This window comes from Castor canadensis, chromosome 8 (genome assembly GCF_047511655.1).
Source record: "Castor canadensis chromosome 8, mCasCan1.hap1v2, whole genome shotgun sequence".
Taxonomy (NCBI): domain Eukaryota; kingdom Metazoa; phylum Chordata; class Mammalia; order Rodentia; family Castoridae; genus Castor; species Castor canadensis.
Genome location: NC_133393.1, coordinates 116,358,607 through 116,377,704, shown reverse-complemented (window position 1 = coordinate 116,377,704; position 19,098 = coordinate 116,358,607). Strand labels below are relative to the sequence as shown.

The 19,098-nt window shown below is 33.3% G+C and overlaps 1 protein-coding gene across 5 annotated transcripts in view; it reads right to left on the bottom strand.

Moving 5' to 3' along the window:
- The window catches only part of Zdhhc17 (zDHHC palmitoyltransferase 17), a 72,238-nt gene that overhangs the window by 23,277 nt on the left and 29,863 nt on the right, over positions 1-19,098 (bottom strand). For 2 of the 5 annotated variants that reach the window (XM_020184961.2, XM_074083974.1), the window contains exons 4-8: positions 15,077-15,154; positions 13,897-14,041; positions 8,593-8,657; positions 7,797-7,959; positions 1,429-1,554 (exon numbers count right to left, since the gene is read on the bottom strand). In XM_020184961.2, the coding sequence (XP_020040550.1) occupies positions 1,429-1,554; positions 7,797-7,959; positions 8,593-8,657; positions 13,897-14,041; positions 15,077-15,154 (577 nt within the window). Of the gene's footprint in view, positions 1-1,428; positions 1,555-2,762; positions 2,873-6,198; positions 6,281-7,796; positions 7,960-8,592; positions 8,658-13,896; positions 14,042-15,076; positions 15,155-19,098 lie in introns of those variants that run through there. The other 3 variants (XM_074083975.1, XM_074083976.1, XM_074083977.1) reach the window with 3 other exon arrangements.

Here is a 19,098-nt window from a genome sequence, read left to right as displayed (position 1 = left end):
TTTTTCACTCTGTTTAGCAAACTGCTAAAGGACAGGACAAAATAAAAATAAATTTTTATATTATATCTAATAATTAACTGAAAGCATTAACATGGCATGCAAAAACTACTCATTATTCTCAGCTATGGGGTTGAAAACAGGCAAGTTTGTAAACTATACCTCTAATTACTCTGATATCTATATAATGGACAGGAGACTTTTAGCTCATAAAGGGAGTATGAACTCCTCTGAGGAACATGAGGCACTGCTCTCAAGTGTGTCTCCCTTTATTCAAAACTTATCTTCTGCTGGGCACAGTCGGCTCACATCTATAATCCTAGCTACTTGGGAGGCTGGGATCAGGAGGACTGTGGTTCGAGGCCAGACCAGGCAAATAGTTTGAGAGATCCCATTCCAAAATAACTAGAGCAAAATGGACTAGAGATGTGGCTCAATTGGTAGACAGCCTGCTTTGCAAGCACGAAGGCCAAGTTCAAATCCCAGTCCCAAGAAAAAAAGAAAAAACTCCCCAAAACTTGTCTTCCTACCTTGACAACAGATAGATCAATGTTAACTTTAAATAATTAGTATTGCCAGTAGAACAGCTTGAGTAAGACATGAGATAGTACTCAAAACTTGATGCCAGCCATGTTGTGATTATTGATAAGTTAGAAAATACACTCTCAGTTACTTAAGTATATTAGAAAATTGCAGGCTGGGGATATATAGGTCAGTGGTAGATGATCTGCCCAGCATACACAGGCCCTGGGTTCAATCGCCACCACTGGGGAAAAAAATTGCCAGTCAACTCATTTATCCTTTTTTTCACAGAAAAGGAATCTAGGCCCTACCTTTTGGGAAATGTTTTAAGTACTGACATCATACTATTATATTTAGGTAATTGAGCTAACAGCCACACAGTTTAAAGCTGAAGATATGTGGAAAATCTAAAACAGACTTTCCATGGAGTAGCCAAAAATATAAGTTTTCTCTCTTAAAAAAAAAAAGTTCCAACAAATCACAAAAGAATGGAAAACTGTAATTAGAATTTAATTAAATATAGCTGTTAGTTGAAAACAGGTATGTACTGGGATGGAGGAGACATTTCTCAATTTGTTGCCATGCTAACAAACATACACAGGGACAATCTATTTAAGAAAGGCCAGTTGAGTCAATAAACTAAAATTTATTTCAGGAGCCTACTGGGAAACAATGTCAATTTACCTATCCTTCTTAATTACCACACACTCCAAATAGACCATAAACCAAGTAAGCAGAGCTCTGAGAAACTTTGCTACTTATGCTCACTTTTATTCTAGTTGAAATAATATTTCAAAAATTACATTGGGAAATGTCAAAATTAAACACTGCAACTATTCATGTTAGGTAAGTGGCCATAAATCTTACTTAAAGGATTACAGACTGAAAAATCTTTAGTCATTAGTTTACCTTATCAGCTTTTAGCTTTCTAAGGAATGAGGGATTGTCATATCCTCTGGCTTGCCTTGCCTCTTGCAAATGGTTGATCATCCACACGTTTTTTCTCTGCTTTGCCAAATCAAGTGCTGATTCTCCCTGATAATATAAGTAGAAGAAATACACATTTAAAAAAAAGGCTTTAGTTAATAACTTTTTAAGAACTTCCATAAAAATAAATTAGTTCATTATCATTGTTTTGATATCAGGTAAAGGCAATTTAAAAGAACCTAAATCAATACATATTTGTTATCATTTCCCATTCAAAATACAACAGGAAATGTACTTTCTCGTCTTACTAAAGATTCCATTTTTCCTTGCATTTTGACATTAAGAGAGCAAATCAAAAAGTAGGTATTTTAGCACCTGCTGGATCAGAGACTATCACTAAGTTCATCAGTTATTTCAGATTCTTTACAGATTTCAGTAGCAATACATATTGCTACAAAACATTCTGCAACATATAGTAACCAAGTTGCCAGAAATCACTCAGTTTTATTTTAGCAATGTAAGAGCCCTTAAGAAGAGAATGCAGAAGAAAAAGAAAAGTCAACTTCAACTACTCTACTAGCTCTCTTGACTTGTCTTAAAATTTATTTGCTCACACGAAATTTCCACAAAGAGAACTGATCAAAAAAAAGAAAGAAAAAAAAAAAGTTTAAGTTAGTGGCTAGTGTGGCCTTTTAATCCCAAGGAAAAGAATACAAGGGAGTGTAAGTGAACAGGACTAAAATATATTAAAATAAGAAGTAAGCGAATATTACAAATCCTAGATCTACATATATTTTTGCTTTTACTAATTTAAAATCATTATTTCTCCTTTTGCAAATTAGCCAGACTCCTAAATTTCTGTGCTATTTACTTATCTACTTCTTTAACTAGAAAAGTGAAATTAAAATTGTCAAAATTTTAATACTCAAATTACTTTTCTAAAAAACTTCAAATTTTATTTCCAAATACTGGATGAAAAAGAATAAAAGAATACAGAGTCTTTTTTTATTTATGAGGCATAATTACTTATCAAGTATGGAGCACAGTTTATTTTTTTAACTAAAAAACAAAAATAAACAATAAAATAAAACAAACCACTACCACCAACAGCAACAACTATTACTAAACAAAAATAACCACAAAAAGCCTAACCAATCTTTTAATACTAAAACCAATGGCATTTAATCAGGAATGAACTAATCTAGGTGAGTCTTCCACAAATAGGGAAATTTATTTTAGGTATCTCCTTGCTTATTCCAGAATTCCATCACCTAAGTTATCAGAACCAACTAATTAATCCAAACTATAAATATTACCTGAATAATAGCAATCCCTTGGGTAACAACTCCCAGAGAATATCCTGCAGTTGCCTCGGTCCAGCTGAGCATCCCTTCCACTAGAGGGCCATGTGACACCTAAGGATTGCCTAGACAAAAAGATTGAGGGAGCTTTAAAATATCTTTCAACTACTCCTCTAGTCATCTGACTATTTTTGTATAGTTCTTTTATTCAGCTGGTAAAATACACAAGCAGTTAATTTAAAGAATATACTAAAACCAGGGTTCTGAATTAAGTCTATATTTGGATCACTCCATGTCCCAGCCAAAATAAATAATATTAACAACGGCAGCATCAGCAAGAATCCACATGGAGTATTTATAAACATGTCACTGGCACAGATAAACATTATGGCTTGGGTGAAGATCACTTAAAGTCTGGCTAACTGCGATTGAATTTCATTGTCAAAACTAAGAAAAACTGCATGGAGACCATCTAGGTCAGGTATTTAAGAGGTAATGAACAACTATTTCTGAAACATTTCTTACCTCCTTTCAAGAAAGGATATGAGATCTTTCAATATATTAATTAACAGAGATCAGTAATTTTATATTATATACAAGCTAAAATTTACATCCTTTGATAATTTGAGAAAGAAAAAATTGTAAATGCTTGGGCAGCATCCAGAGATTAACTGTTTCCTGCAAACTGAATTCATCTAAATTCACCTAAATAACTAAAAACATATGCTAGGGAATAAAATGTTATCTTTTAGAAATTTACAAATGAAATACTACCATAAAAACTATTATGGCACTGGCCATATTTTGTTTACTGATTCTTAGTATACCAAATCACTTTTCCCTCCTATTATTGATACTGAGAAAGAATTTAATTTATTCTATGCAACTATTATCTATGGCCATGGGTCTTAAATTCTTGTGAGTCATATCTGATGAAAGCCAGTGGGAGAGCTCCAGAAAAATGCTGATACAGGTAACTCTTTTCTAGGGTCCACGGACCCACACCATTCAAAGTCCACTGGTGGACCCGAGAGTGACACCTCTAATCTAAAGTATTTAGCTATTCAGTATCCTCCCAAGGATCAAAACAGCCATTTTAAAGTTACCTGTCATTTACTATTAATTATCTTCCAAACAGGTGACCTTATTTTGGTGAAAAGAATTATTTTATATACTAAAATAAGTGAATTCCCTATTCAAATAACTATAAGGGCAAATCTCTAGTTTATATAAAATACAGAGTTCTAAGAAATTTAAGCTTAATTTTTATTAAGAACACAATTATTTAGAATAGGATCAACTAGTAATTATCTAATTATTATAACATAAAGTGTAATTTTTCACATTGTTTTAAAAATGTAACTTTTTCTTTTAAGTGATACTGGGGTTTGGACTCAAGGGCTTCAACCACTTGAGCCACAATCCCAGCCCTGAAGAATGTTGTTATAGTTCTTACAGTCAAATCCAGATTTGTAAGCCACATACAACTGTTGTAGTCAATTTTAATAAGACTGTCCTTCCCAAGTCTTAAAATTAAAAAAAAAATGAAAGAAAGACAGGTATAAATATAAACTTTGTCAAATTTCTGGACAAAGAAGCTGTTGATTTTTTTTTTCTAAATGAATTTTTCTCTTCCAAGTTTGTAGCAATCTAAATTTACTTAATTAGCTTAATATAGTACATAGGTAAAAGACATCACTTCAAATTAAATATTACCAAAACAGAACAAATTCCTATCATCTTCACCCCAAATAACATTTCTCCTTCAATCATCACAACCTCATCATATATCACAAGGCACAAAACCAAAACCTGTATCATCAATAATATTTTCTTTCCTCCCCATAATCTACATTTTCATTTCTACTCTAAAATATCATCTCCAAAGCTACTCATTCCTCTTCATCTCTACTCCTCAGATCATAGGCGAAGGTAATACCATCATATGCCTAATTTATTACCAAAGGCTAACTGATTCTCAACCTTTCCTTTTTCTTAATTTTTCAATGCACTCTTCACTAACCAAACTACTATTTTAACACTATTTCAAACAAACAAACATAAAAACACCCACATCCTATAGCCAGTCTATGTAAACCCTAACTGCATCCCATTACTTGAGAACTCAATTAAAGCTTCTTGTTATGCAGTAGCACAATCTAGTACCTGTCTCTCTGAAAAGGCTTCACTTCTTGCTCTCTATATACTCTAGCCAAGCCATCCTTTCTTCTGCACCTCAAACCTGGCAAACTGATCCCACTTAAGACCTTGTACTTGCATGTTCCTATACATGGGAAGATGTTTTTTTCCCCACATATCTCTGCATAACTGATTCTTTCTCATCATAATTCTCAAAACAAATTTCATCTCCTCAAGAGTCATTCTCATTTTCACTTGCTGTGGTCTTCTCAGCCCTGTCACTCAATCACATTTTGTCCTTTTTTTTTTTTAATTTACTTGTTTATTTCCTCAAAAGAAGGTAAGTTCTGAGAGAATAGGGACCTTGTCTGTCTTCAACATTGTGACTATCCACCACTGAACAAGCATTTGTTGAATGAATGAAAAAATGGTTTGCATGAGGTGATGACTACACATAAGCATACTGGGAATGTAAGATCCCAGTAGAAAAGGTATCTGATACTTATTTCATTCTTTGAAGTACATAAAAAGTCCACTTTAAAAGAAAAATCTACTTCAGAAAAACAGATGAAAAGATAGTTTTTTCCTTGAAAGTATAAATTTTGCCAGAGGAAATAAAATACTTCCTTACACTTTATTTTTTTTGGAAGCAAAATTACTCTAGAAGCTATTAGAGAATTACATTTAAAGTAATATTTTTGTTAACAGCCAACCTTGAATATAAGTGTAAGATAAAATTAAAACATTAACCAAATGAACATGTATAGGAAAGAACATAGTAATTTAAATAAAAGGTCTACAGGTACAGTACTGAACTCAATTATGGACACAGTAGACACCACAAGGTATTCAGATCTTGGTACCAAGTAACGAATGTGGAGTGTTGTGGTAAGTGATGAGCACAGTTGCCTTCCAAGTAACTAATATGCCTGACCCTATAAGACATTAAAAAAAAAAAAAGTACAAAATCACTTAAATAATCAAATATCTCTTCTGTTACCATGACCCTTCTGTTAAAATTCATTATGAATTATTTCTTTTACTAACATTAAAGTTTTACGTGATTATTAATGGGATCAAAACTTTTCACTATGTTAAACTTACAAACCATATCTCAAATACTTAAAGATTGTGATTGAAGAAAAGCTATCTACTGTTTTATACAGATGGAAAAGCTGTTTTTAAAGGCTCTAAAAATACTAGTGGTTTCTAATTACAAAACTGTGCAGTCTTCTTGCCGTCATAATTCTTTGGTATTATTCCAATTCCAGTATACTGATACAGTACTGGCTGAAGATATATAGAAACTTACTTTTTGCCATACTGAAATTAGTTCTATTTTTTGAGTAACAGGACAGTAAGTATCTTCAAATGTATTCATGATACATGGTCACTTTAGGAATGCCTGCCTGGTAGTAAAGAAAAAAAGAAACAAAAACTAGAAAGCAATGTAGATACTAAAACATGAAAAATCTTATTAATTTTTCTTATGGGAATATTGGTCAGGTTTAGTCAAACTTCTTCCTTATGCTTTTGGCCCGGGATCACCTTACTTTACTAACTCCAGTGTTTTGAAGTGGTTCAGAACATCCTATTTAAAATTTTTTGGAAAAGCAAACACTATTGTATAATATCTGAAATGGCAGAAAAGTATCCTGGCAGAGCCTTGAAAACCAACTTAGGTAAAATTCAAAACTATGCAACTCTTCATTGGTTCAGCGAGTAAATACTGAGAGAGCTGATCATGTGTCAGTCACTATGGTATGCTGACTTTTCTCTTTCCCTGCGTTTAACAACAGACAGTAGACCAATTCTTATCACTGTGGGTAGGGACAAGAAGACTTCTAAGTTTAAAGAAGAAAAAAAATACATGATTTTATAAATTTCTTAGTTTCCAATATTTACTTTTAACTAAAAGTAGTAGTTACAATTAAACTCATTTCTAAAAATCGATTAGACAATATAAATAAATTAGACTTATATACTAGTCTAAGCTATTTTATTTTAGTACCTTAACCTTCTGTTCTTAAAGTAACCAAATTGAGAATTACTCATTGGAACATAAAAAGATGCCCTGATCCAGCAAGATACCTACTTTTTGATTGGCCATTTCAGGTTAGTTTGTGGCTTGAACTCCCTTCACATTTAATTAGTACATACTCTTTAAGACATTTATGAAACATGGTTCTGAAAATATTATGAATTATAACCAAAGTTAAAGAACATTTGTCAATGGACACAATTATATCTGACAATGATATTTAAAGTCATTTCATAGAAAGCATCTGTTGCTAAAAAACATGGTAGATTATGAAGCTTTACAAATGAGAAAGGTTAACCAAACTTTCAAGACTACTAATAGAATCTTCTTGCATGTCTACAAATTTCTAAATACTCAGAGAGCAAATGTTAATTGCGTTTGTCTCTTAGATAATTTTGTATACTTATCCTGGAATAGTTCACCATTTGGAATGGGGAAAGGTTTTCCTATAAACATTATAAAGGTATTCATCAAATTTAAAAGTCTTGATCTTTAAAACAAAATGATAATAAGATGACCAAGTAAAAGAATTACTACAATTTATTATGGGACAATGTGGTTTAATTACAAACTTGCATTTTCTGAAATGATCTTCTCAAGAAACCAGAAAACTTTTTTACTTCATCTTTATGCTTTAATTTCTAAACCTCAGTACAAATTCACTAATGAAAAGACCATCAAATTTAAAAAATTACTTCAATACTTCAGATGAAAGTAAATAAGCCAAGATGTTTGCATGGAAGCAAAGGATTAGTTTAAATAGGAAGTTTCTTCCAACTTTTATAGTCTATAAAAGACCTGTTTTATTGAGGAATTCATGTACCGGTAGCCACATTTCCTACAGCATCATCAACATAGCGTATTTTTACCTTGATATTCTGGGCATCAACGTTAGCTCCAGCTTCCAGAAGAAGACTAATGACTGTGGTATTCCCTGCTAGTACTGCCCAGTGCAGAGCAGTATTTTTGTGATATTTGTCACCAAGGTTAACTGAAACATTGAATGTTAAAAGCAATCTAGTTGGATCCACACTGAAAAGGAAAAAACAAACAAACAAACAACAACAACAACCCTAATTTCAATTATCGAAATTATTACAGATTCTAAACTGATTGTGGCTGCACTCCATCTTAGAATATGTCTATTCTAACCTACTCAACAACTTTACAAACAATAGGACAATTTTCTAATATGAAGTATTAAGTACATGTAACCCCATAAAGTAAAATACTTCTAACAGATAGACCTGATCCTGGCATTTTCTACTTTTAATCTAAAAACTGATGTCATCAATACCTACAATTAAAATATAGAAAATATTAATTTAAATCTGGACTGTTCTAAAAATTACTTAAGACAACTTACAAACTGATTCATTAAACTTGCCAATATGCAAATCCCATGAAAAATTATATTTTTAAAAGAAGTTAACTTCTTTTATCCCTAGAAATTATTTAAAGAGGAACAGATTAAAGACACTATACTCGCTGAGATATAGGTAAACAGAGACACCAAAACATCCAAACAGATAATCTAAGTTATATAATATTCATCATAATAAACTTGTAAATATTAGTAATTTTAACAATTACTGCTTTTTCTAGTCACTTGTTTCACATTGTACTATGCTGAAATGATCTGAAAATTTTATAATGGTTACATACCTATGTGTTCTATAAGCTGCCCACATTAAAGGTGTCATTCCATTCTGATCCATCATATCTACATCCTGACAGAGTAAAGTCAGACAATAATACTTTAAAAATATTATTTCCAAAATTACTTGGAAACATCTAATTTACATAGCACAGAAGTTAAAACCAAGTTTTGCCACTACATAGTCTATTTACATATTATGCCTTTACAGTTTTCCCTTTCAAGATGCAATACTTTGCATTTAAAAATCTTTACCTATTCTGATCTTTCAGCCACAAAGGATAGGTTAAGTGACATAAGTCTCTGAAAAGCTTGTATATACTAATGTATAACAGGAGAAAATAACAAAACACTGTCTATCCCTAGTCATTTCCAAACAAAGAAAAAAAAAAAGCAATGTTTTAATAAACTTGAAAATGTTTTTTGAGGGTTTTTTTTTTGCATGCATATATTTTTTAAAGTTAAATAATTCTGAAAAGACTAAAAGGAAAGAGCACTATGATAAAGCAATCCTGTGCTTCATGTTCCACTTTTTCAGCTTTTCTTAGGGTATTACTTTGGTATTTATTTACCTTCATATCTTGAGCTAAATAAGATGCCTGAATGGCTACTTCATTTTTCAACTTTAGTCATTATCTTTTATTCAGTGTAAAACAATGAGAATTTCTCTTTCTTCTCCCTGCCCCATCACAAATACTACCTATTCTTCTCAAATTATTTATTGTAATTAAGGTTATATAAGCACTTGACCTTTTCATTATTATAAACACATATAAATACAAATCTCTGCCACATAATACAGTCAACTGTATTTTTCCTCTTCTACTCTACATTTCGTTTTCCCTAGAGCTGCCTTTTTCTCTCTTTTGCTTAGTTTTAGCAAATTAGAAATGACCGCCTACTAAATCAAAACTCTTCTTAGTTCTCTAAGTGTCCTTTGAAGGCATTCTGATCTATGGGGGATTCCATCAGTTTCACTACCCTGCAACTACCCCTCCTAATTCACCCCAATCTGGCCTGATCATCCTTTGTGCCAAAGGCACCTGACACATTAATGAAGAAATACTTTGAAGATAAAAATCATACCAAATCCATCTTTGTATTCTCAATACCCAGCAGAGTAGATGATCAAAAATCATTTGTTAAATGAAAAGATATGCTTATCTATCTATACTTCCAGCCTTGGGAAAAGCATAGACTTTGGAGTAAGACAGACATGTCTTTGAATTCCCAGTTCCACCATTTAATTGCTGAGACTGTGGGCAAAATTAATTTTCTAAGCCTCAGCTTCTTTATAAAAAACATGAATATAAATACTGACTTTACCCTATGATGATTCATAAAATAATATGCTGGGTGTGATGATGCATACCTATAATCCTAGCACTCAGGAGGCTGAGGCAGGAGGATCGAGGCCAGACTTGGTTACATAGGGAGGCTGTGTTTCAAAAAATTTGAGACAAATGCAATTTGTTAAAAACAAAACAAATTGAAAAACCTGTGTAGAGTACCCAGTTCATAGTCTGGAACATAATAGACACTCAATAAATACTACTTTTCTTCTGTTTCCCTTCCCCATCTCCCATTCCTAGGTTATATTAAATAAGCAGTTCTAATCAAAGTTGTGTTACCTAACTTACCAATTAGTAGAAAGAGGACAGAGATAATAAGTACAGAGTGAATTTTCAAAAAATAATCATGTGACTTAAAAAAGTATTTTCTGAAGAAATGACAAACTTCCTTGTTTCTTATATGAAAAGGATATATTTATTTTACTCCTTTTACCTTAATATCAAGGAAGTTCAAGCCGGGTGCCAGTGGCTCAAGCTTGTAATCCTAGCTACTCAGGAGGCAGAGATTAGGAGGATTGCGGTTCAAAGCCAGGCAGGGCAAATAGTTCTTGAGCCTCTATGTCAAAAAAACCCAACACAAAAAAAGGGCTGGTGGAGTGGCTCAAGGTGTAGGCCCTGAGTTCCAGGAAAAAAAAAAAAGAAAAAGAAAAAAAGCTCAACCAAATTTGATGTCTAATTAAGACACTTTTTGCTTTTGCAGTGCTGGGGATTCAACCCAGGATGGACCTTGTTTATACCAAGCAATTTCCCTATCTACTTATACTGAACAACACCTCCAGTCAGTAAGCATGTAAATTCTTGTGTCCAAGTTTCTTCTTAGATGCAAATCTTTTCACATCCTTTTTTAAAAGTGATAGTATTAAAAATATCAATAAATAAAATTTAAAATGTAAAATTTTGCCCCATCTTTAGAATACTGAAAAAAATGAAATTCAACCTTTTTTCTTTAAATTGGGATTTAAAATTTTGTACTTCTTTTCCAAGTTCAGCCCAGATGTATGTGTATTCTCTATTAGGAAAAATTAACAAGCCCACATGAAAAAATCATGGAAATTCCATGGTACATAGGGCTCCTCATTTAGCTTATTCCCACTTTTCATCTGAAAATTATCCAAAAGAATTGCTAATGAGTACTGACTATATTTAACAGGACAATGAAATAAAACAATTGTAAAGAATAGAACAACAAAACTGAATGGAAATGTTACACACCCTAACAATGTAAAATTGACACGACAAGAAAAGTATAAAAAAATAAAAAAGACTGAAGAGAAAGTATGCTGAAAGCCTTATCTGAATAGATATGAGTCCAAGAGTATTATCTAAAGCTGAAAAGGCAAGTAACAGAAATGTAGTTACATTTATCAGAAAAAGATAACACTAAGAAAAATAATATTGACTAAAGTCAGTAAAAGACAGTGAAAAAGAAGAAATTAAAATAAATGAATTTTATTACTGCTTATAACTGGGAACTAATCGGAGCTAAAAGAACTTGAGCAACTGCCTGACTGAAGAGAGAGAAAGAGAACAGTGTGAATATCCGAGGGAGATATACCAGTAGGATCAGGAAGCATAAAAAGGCCCTGAAACAAGAACAAGTCAGAACTACTCCAGGAATCAAAAAAAGACTGGTGTGGTTGAAGCAGTGATGAGGGGGGAATGACACAAGAGACACTCAAGAGATTATCTAGTGGCAGCACCACCCAAGTGCTCTGTAGGACAAAGAAGAACTTTGGACACCATTAAAAGTATAATACAGCACACATCAGAAGAGTGTCTTTTACAAAATATTGGTGTTTACATGGGGAAAAAATCTGGAAAAATATACACTAAACTGTCAAAGAAAGTGATTTCAGGGTAGGGGAGGCAAAGGGAGAAGTGGGATTTCAATTGCTAAGTCATACTCTTCTATTTGTTTGAATGGTAGTTTTTGTTTTTGTTTTGTTTTGTAAGTAGAAAAACTCAAGAGGGAAAAACAGATTATCAGGCACTAACCATCATGATGATGTATTTTGTGTACAAAAAAACAGTATGATAGGTAGAGGTTCTGCCCTTTGATATTTTGTATAGCCCACATACTACTCTGGATTTTGAAAGACTAACAAAATCATCATCCAAACTCCAAAATGAATTAAGCTAACAAAAAGACCATGTAGACTCAAAATTTTATAGCACTTTTCTTTCCTAGTTAAAAAAAAAAAAAAACTGAAAGAAATTCTGTGAATTCTTTGAACACTCTGCTACAAGAAACTGTAGGAGAATAAGGATAATTTGGTTCCAATATGCCTCACTCACCTCCTAGTATTCACACCCTGGAGCTGACCCATCCCCACACAGAATACGAGCTGTACCTACTTCTCTCCGTACTCACAAAAAGGAGTAGTAATGTTGCTATGCCAGCTCTGACGTACGACTAACTAGGCAAACAGCTTACGTGTTTGTTCTTTTGAGATCTCTGAAGCACTGAAGCAGGGTCTAGGTCCCTGCTGGAAAGAACACAAGGGGTGGTATTGTAGGGAAGTTCTAACACTGCATGGAGAAACAGTGAGGCCTAGTTGTTCCAGCATCCCAGCTAAAAACAGATCTTCTAGCCATTTCTATCAGGCACAAATATATGTGAGTGAGCCAGTCAAGCCCCCACATGACTGCAGCCCTCAGCCATCATAGGAGGAAAAAAGCCACCTAGCCAAGCCCAGTCAACCCACCAAAAATTGAGAAAAAATCAACAGATGGTACTTAATCATTATATATTTGTTTCTTTTTTGTGGTACTAGGGATTGAACTCAGAGCCTCGCACTTCCTAGACAAGCACTCTACTACTTGAGCCACAACACCAAGTTTTTTGTTTTTCAGATAGGTCTGGCTCTTACCTTTGCCCAGGGTGGCCTCAAAGCTTGATCTCCTACCTCCTTCTACAGAGTAGCTGGGATTACAAGAATAAACCACCATGCCCCATTTGTTTTTGAGATAGGGTCTCACTAACTTTTGCCCTGGCTGGTCTCAAACCACAATACTATCTCTGCCTCCCAAGTAGCTGGGATTACAGGCATGGACCACCACACCCATTAATCATTAGATTTTAGGGGTAGTTTGTTAACACAATAATAGAAAACACACTCCCTCTTCCAACAATTAACTTAATCTATGCCTCTTTCCTAAGCTTTAATGCATACATAACACACAATTTCTATTCCTTGATACCGCCAACAATACTTTAAAGAATTCATTCAAAGAAATATTATTCCAGTTCTAAATCAGCATAAAATTTTAAATTAAAATAACAAAACTGTGTTGATAACAATGAATTAAACTCATTTATCTTATTCTTGTGATGAGATTCTCATTTATAACACTAATGTTTAAATATAACCAGAAAAAAAAAAACTTGAGAAAAAAACTGGGTGATATTTCTCCTAACAAAATCCATTTATTTCAACAACACAGTAATGTAAACTCGTAGTATTTAATGTGCTTTAGTCACTGCTGCATGTTCAAGAAAAATCAGGGATGACACTTCAATTGTGTAGAATTTTCTGACAAGAAGGGTATTATTTTATACAGAAGACAATGAGGACTCCCCTTTAAGAAATTATTCCTCTCAAGAGGTAACAAAATAGAAAATAATAAATAACTTCAAAAGGTTTAGATGAATTCAGATAACATATTCAAAAAACTGTGATTAAGAGAAAAATACGTATCTAAAATTTCTCCCTTACTTTCTGGGGTTTATTTCCACCAAGCTGAGAAATTAAAAATCCAACTTAATGAAGCATTGTCTGATTCATGATCACATTTGTTTTTATGTTAAATGCATTAAAAACTCAGCATCAGATTCATCCATTAGAAAGTGCTACTTAAATATTACCAGGTTGTTACATATGTAACACCAAGAATATTAGGCATTTAAGCCATGAAGAACATCTCATTAAAACCCACACCATGGTGATTGTTTCTTTTTACCTGTCCTTTTGCTATGAGATAAGCAACAATTGAGGTATGTCCAAACTGAGCAGCCAGATGGATACAGCTGCATCCTTCCCCATCAATTAATGAAGGATCTGCACCGTATTTCATTAGTTGCACAACCATGGATAAATGGCCTTGTCTAAAACATAAAAGAATAAACACTTAGATATATAAAATTATTTTAAACAAGATCTTCTGGAAAGTGTTGGGTATTTGGGTTTTTTTTTTTTTTCTTCAGTATTGGGGTTTGAACTCAGGGTCCCAGGGTCCTGTGCTTACTACTATGCAGGCACTATACCACTCAAGCCATGGCTCCCCAGCCCTTTCTGCTTTAGTTATTTTTCAAATAGGGTCTCCCAGCTATGCCTCGGCCAGCCAGGACCCCAGTGCTCCTATTTTTGCTTTCTGAGAAGCTGGGATGATAGGTGCAGGACACCACACCCAGTTTTTATTAATTGAGATGGGAGTCTCCTGAACTTTTTTGCCCAGGGTGGCCTAGAACCATGATCCTCCCAATCTCTGCCTACTGAGTAGCTAAGATTATAGGCATGAGCCACCACACTCAGCTTAGAAAGTCTTTTTAAGCAAAATGATAGTGGAAAAGATTACACACATAAATTACAAAATTATTTTAAAATACATATAGGACAGGACACTAGGATTTTATGGTTCTTAAAAGTCTTAACTGAAATAGTCATCTTTGATAACTTAGGGAGGTACTTACAACTTCTTTTAATACAAAAAATAGTTACTATGTTCTATTATTTCTATACTAACTATGGTTCTTAAAAGTCTTAACTGAAATAGTCATCTTTGATAACTTAGGGATGTACTTACAACTTCTTTTAATACAATAAATAGTTACTATGTTCTAATATTTCTATACCAGTATGGTCCTAATCATCCCAAGAACTGAGCTAGCTCTTTAACTACAAATATATGTATACAGTCTGCAGAAGTGATACAGTTACAAATCCAAACTTTAACTCAATTAAAATGGCTAATCTCTTAAACTTTGTTCCAAATGCAGGTAACACTGGATAGCAGTATGTTAGCATAATAATGATATTATCTATTGGCACAGTTAAGTTATCCTACTCATTTTAGCATATTAAAAAAAAAAAGATGATGATAAAGGAACCAAAAGGAAAAAAAAGCCAGAGCAAATTTAAACCTTGTGGCCCAGTGCAATGGAGTTGAATTTAGGTCTCCTCCAAGTTGATCCACAATAGCACCTTTTGAAATATAGTACCTATAAGACAAAATTTATAATAATTTAGATAGCTTTCATTCTCAACTTTAAGAAATTATTTGAAAAATAAGAATTTTCTCCATTTAGATCTTGATCAAGCTAAATTTGTGCCTTTGTAGACAAAAAACTTTGATAGTTTAAAAATCATATTTAATAGAATTTTGTATATACACAACACTGTTTTATTCTAGAAGTAAAATGAAAATAGTTTTTTTAAAGTTATGAAAAGGAATAGAAATGCCAAATAATCATATAAAAGAAGGTGGTCATAAAATCACAAAGATCTGAGTAGTGGCATACAGAAATCTTGGAATTAGAATAATCACAGAGTAGGTAAAGACATGCTCTACCTTGGGCAGCTTTTTAAGCTCTACTTTCCTCATAAGAAGTCAGATCAAGCAGTATACATAAGAGAAATTTATAAACTATAAATCTTACATAAAGGTCCTGTATCACGCCTTGTTCTTTTGTTATGTCTTTAAAGCCATGTTGCCTAATATATTAATGTCTTAACAATTTGATATCCTCTGAAATGAACGGTACCTAGCTGCTCATTACAATGCCTTCTTTGAGACTGATCAATACAATGAATCTTAAACATAAATGATTTTAAGGTATTTGAGGTTAAATACTTTGGCATTTGTATCTCATTGAGACTCTCAAGCTGTTCTAAGTAATTAATGCATTCAGTCTTAAGGTACATAGTTCTAAATATTTAATGGAATCATCCTTACATGATTAAGAAATTTCCTGCTTCATATAAATATTTGTTAAATTGGTGCTTTTAAAACATTATACAATGAAGGGACCAACTCCAGTCTATCATGTGTACAGCAGTTCAAAGTAACTTAACAAGTATTTTCAGGATATCAGACTTTCTTTTTTTGAGACAGGGTCTCACTATATAGCTCAGTCTGGCCTCCAACTTAACAATTCTCCTGGCTCAGCCCTGCAAATGCTAGAACTACAGGCATGCATAACCATGCCTGGCTTACCAGACTATTAGAACACAAACATTTAAGCAATTTTGAATTGGTTCTTAAGGTACCTCGTAGACCTTATATAATGTTCAAAATAGTTTGAGAACTGTTAGTCTAGAAGTCAAAGAGAAGGTAAAGCTCAGCCAAACAACTACTTTATAAGAAATTTTCTTATAAAGAAAATTACAACTGGAATTTTCTTTTTTCTTCTTTTTGGTGGTGCTAGGGTTTGAACTCAGGGCCTACACCTTGACCCACTCCACCAGTCCATTATTGTGAAGTTTTTTTTAAGACAGGGTCTCGTGAACTATTTGCCCAGGCTGTCTTCCAACAACAAGCCTCGGCTCTCTGCTTCCTGAGTAGCTAGGATTACAGGCATGAGCCACTGATGCCTGGCTAACTGGAATTTTCTTAAAGCAATTTCATTCCCATCTTCAGAATTAATTTATCTGTTCCTGTGAGTCACTTTTATTCACACCCGGTACAATTTAAATCACTATGAGGTTTATGTCAATTAGTGATTTCCCAAATGGGTTCCAAAGTACAATGTTTTCTCTACATAATTGGGCATTTCCCCCTTCCCCACAACCCCATATATTATAAAAGAGAACAGCCTCCATTACCTTTTCATTATAAACTCCCGAAAGAGAACTACTATATTTTTTGTAACATGTTATTTTTTTACATTTATAAACCCTAGTTCAAAATTATAAATATAATCTAGATCGTACAACTCTTACTTCTATACTCAAGCCTCCTTTCAATACTACAAGACTATTACCAGAGAATTTTCTTGCAAGTACTAATGTTCTTTAGGTTTTGAGAAGGGATCATCAATGAACAAGAGATAACAAATATTTGAAAGACGAAAAGCAAACAGCTAAAATCCAAATGTTTCCAGAACAGACAAGATGAGAAACAAGCCAAAATATGTTATAAAACCTAGGAAAGGCTAAGGAATTAAAAACAACTGTTACCTCCAAAGCAAGTATAAGTAGTTGGGCTATAAACAAAAATACCGGTTGAAGATCAACACAAATATGTCACTTAAAAATTGCATTTTCTAACATATTTGCATTGAAAAATATTTACTTAGGCATTTTAGTGACAAGAAAGTAATCAAGCAGCTGACAGTACTAGTAAGGCATTCTTTGTGTACCATAATATTAAATCTTGAAATGTGACTATTTAAATTTTTAATGGAATTATACTTATAATTCAAACTCTTAAAGTTCACATGAATTCTTGAGTTCCTAAATTTCATTGTTTGGTGGTGATTTCTGGCTTCAGTCTCATATTGATTTTAATACTCAACCATTCAGCATTTGCTGAAAGGCGTGCTCAGTGTACCTTTACCAGAAAGTCTGAGACTCAGGGATTAAATCAGAAAACAGTTCGAGAAACTGCACTGGATGTGTAGCCATCCAATGGAAGTGCACATGCTAAACAATAACTTAGTCTCCTTTCCCTACTCAGGTGAGCTGGCAGCGAGATACTCCAATTGCCTCCTACAAAGAGACGAAAGACTCTTCTTTAAGAGAAAATGAACAACCCTAGAAACTAATTTTTTTGGGGGGGTGGTGGTGAGGTCCTATTATAGAACTCTTAAAGAGCCACAGCTTCCAATAGCTTTGTTCTATCACTGTTCTAAATGTGAATGGTCAACATTACAAGGTAATTGAGGAAGTGTCACACACAGGAGACCAAAACAAACAGAATCAGCCCAAGATAAAGACTACACATAGAGAAAAAAAACTTCCACAAAAAATTAAGGGAAATATATCCATGACATAAAAACTAAGTATTAGCAAAAGAAAAATGAACAGAGATTAAGAATGACTGAAAGTTCAAAATGTGACCAATAAAGTTAGAAATCTAATAAAAGCATCAGAAGATACTTTTAAGAAAATCTACCCAGAAGTACAGTAGCTATACTGGGTAATAAAAGGTAATTAAGGAAAAACTAAGACAATGAGCCACTCAATCTTCTTTGTTACAATGTCTGTCAAAAACAGTTCCTGAGAGAAAAAAAAAAAAAAAACAGAAAACGCAGGCAAGGCACTATCAGGGGCACAGTACAAGAAACTTCCCGGAACCAAAAAGGCAAGATTCCAGGTTAAAAGTGGCAAAGAAGAAAGTAGAAGAGTACAGAGTAATGTGACTTTCACAGAACTAGGAATAAATAACTCCAATATTCCCAGGAAAGAAAAATAAGTCATATATATAGTGTGCTCAGAAAATATTGAATACCATATTTTTTAACAGTCTTGACTTGGGATCAAACTGAAATCAGAGACTACAGTATTATTAGTTACAGTTAATAAAGAATCTTAGGGTAACAGGAGGCTGTTGAAGGCAGGGCCTGAGTTATTTTATTACACTGGGGTAAAAGAAAGCACTAGGGATATAAATTTAATAGGAAAAGGAAGGACTTCTCCTCTCCAAATGTTACGTTCTTTATATTTTATCATTATGAAAGTAAATCAACTACTTTGCTTACAGTAAGTTCCTTTAAACTCACCCTGATACAACATAAATGTTAGGCGAGATACTTCTCCCTACTATTTTAGGAAAGTAACTTGCTAGACCATGTACTGTAAGAATTAAGTTTACCCATCTGAAGATGTGATGCTGTGGTTATGAACCCCCTCTATAATTTACTGGCTTTATTCTATAACGTCACTAACATGTAAGTGGCTTGGAACAATTTATAAGGCAGATAGAACCAAGATTTTATGTCTGTATTTCTCACTTCAGACTCTCATACTTTTTTTTAAAAAGATAAATGTGAACTGTTTGAACAGAATGGGATCACAGACCCTGACTTTTAACACTTGAAGCAAAGGAAAAACAAAGTAATGCTCCAAAATTATAAGGTAACTGTTTTTAATACAGAAGTCTATGCTCAGCCAAACAGCTAATAAAGTATAAAGGCAGAAGAGATACTAACTTCAAAACCTGAGG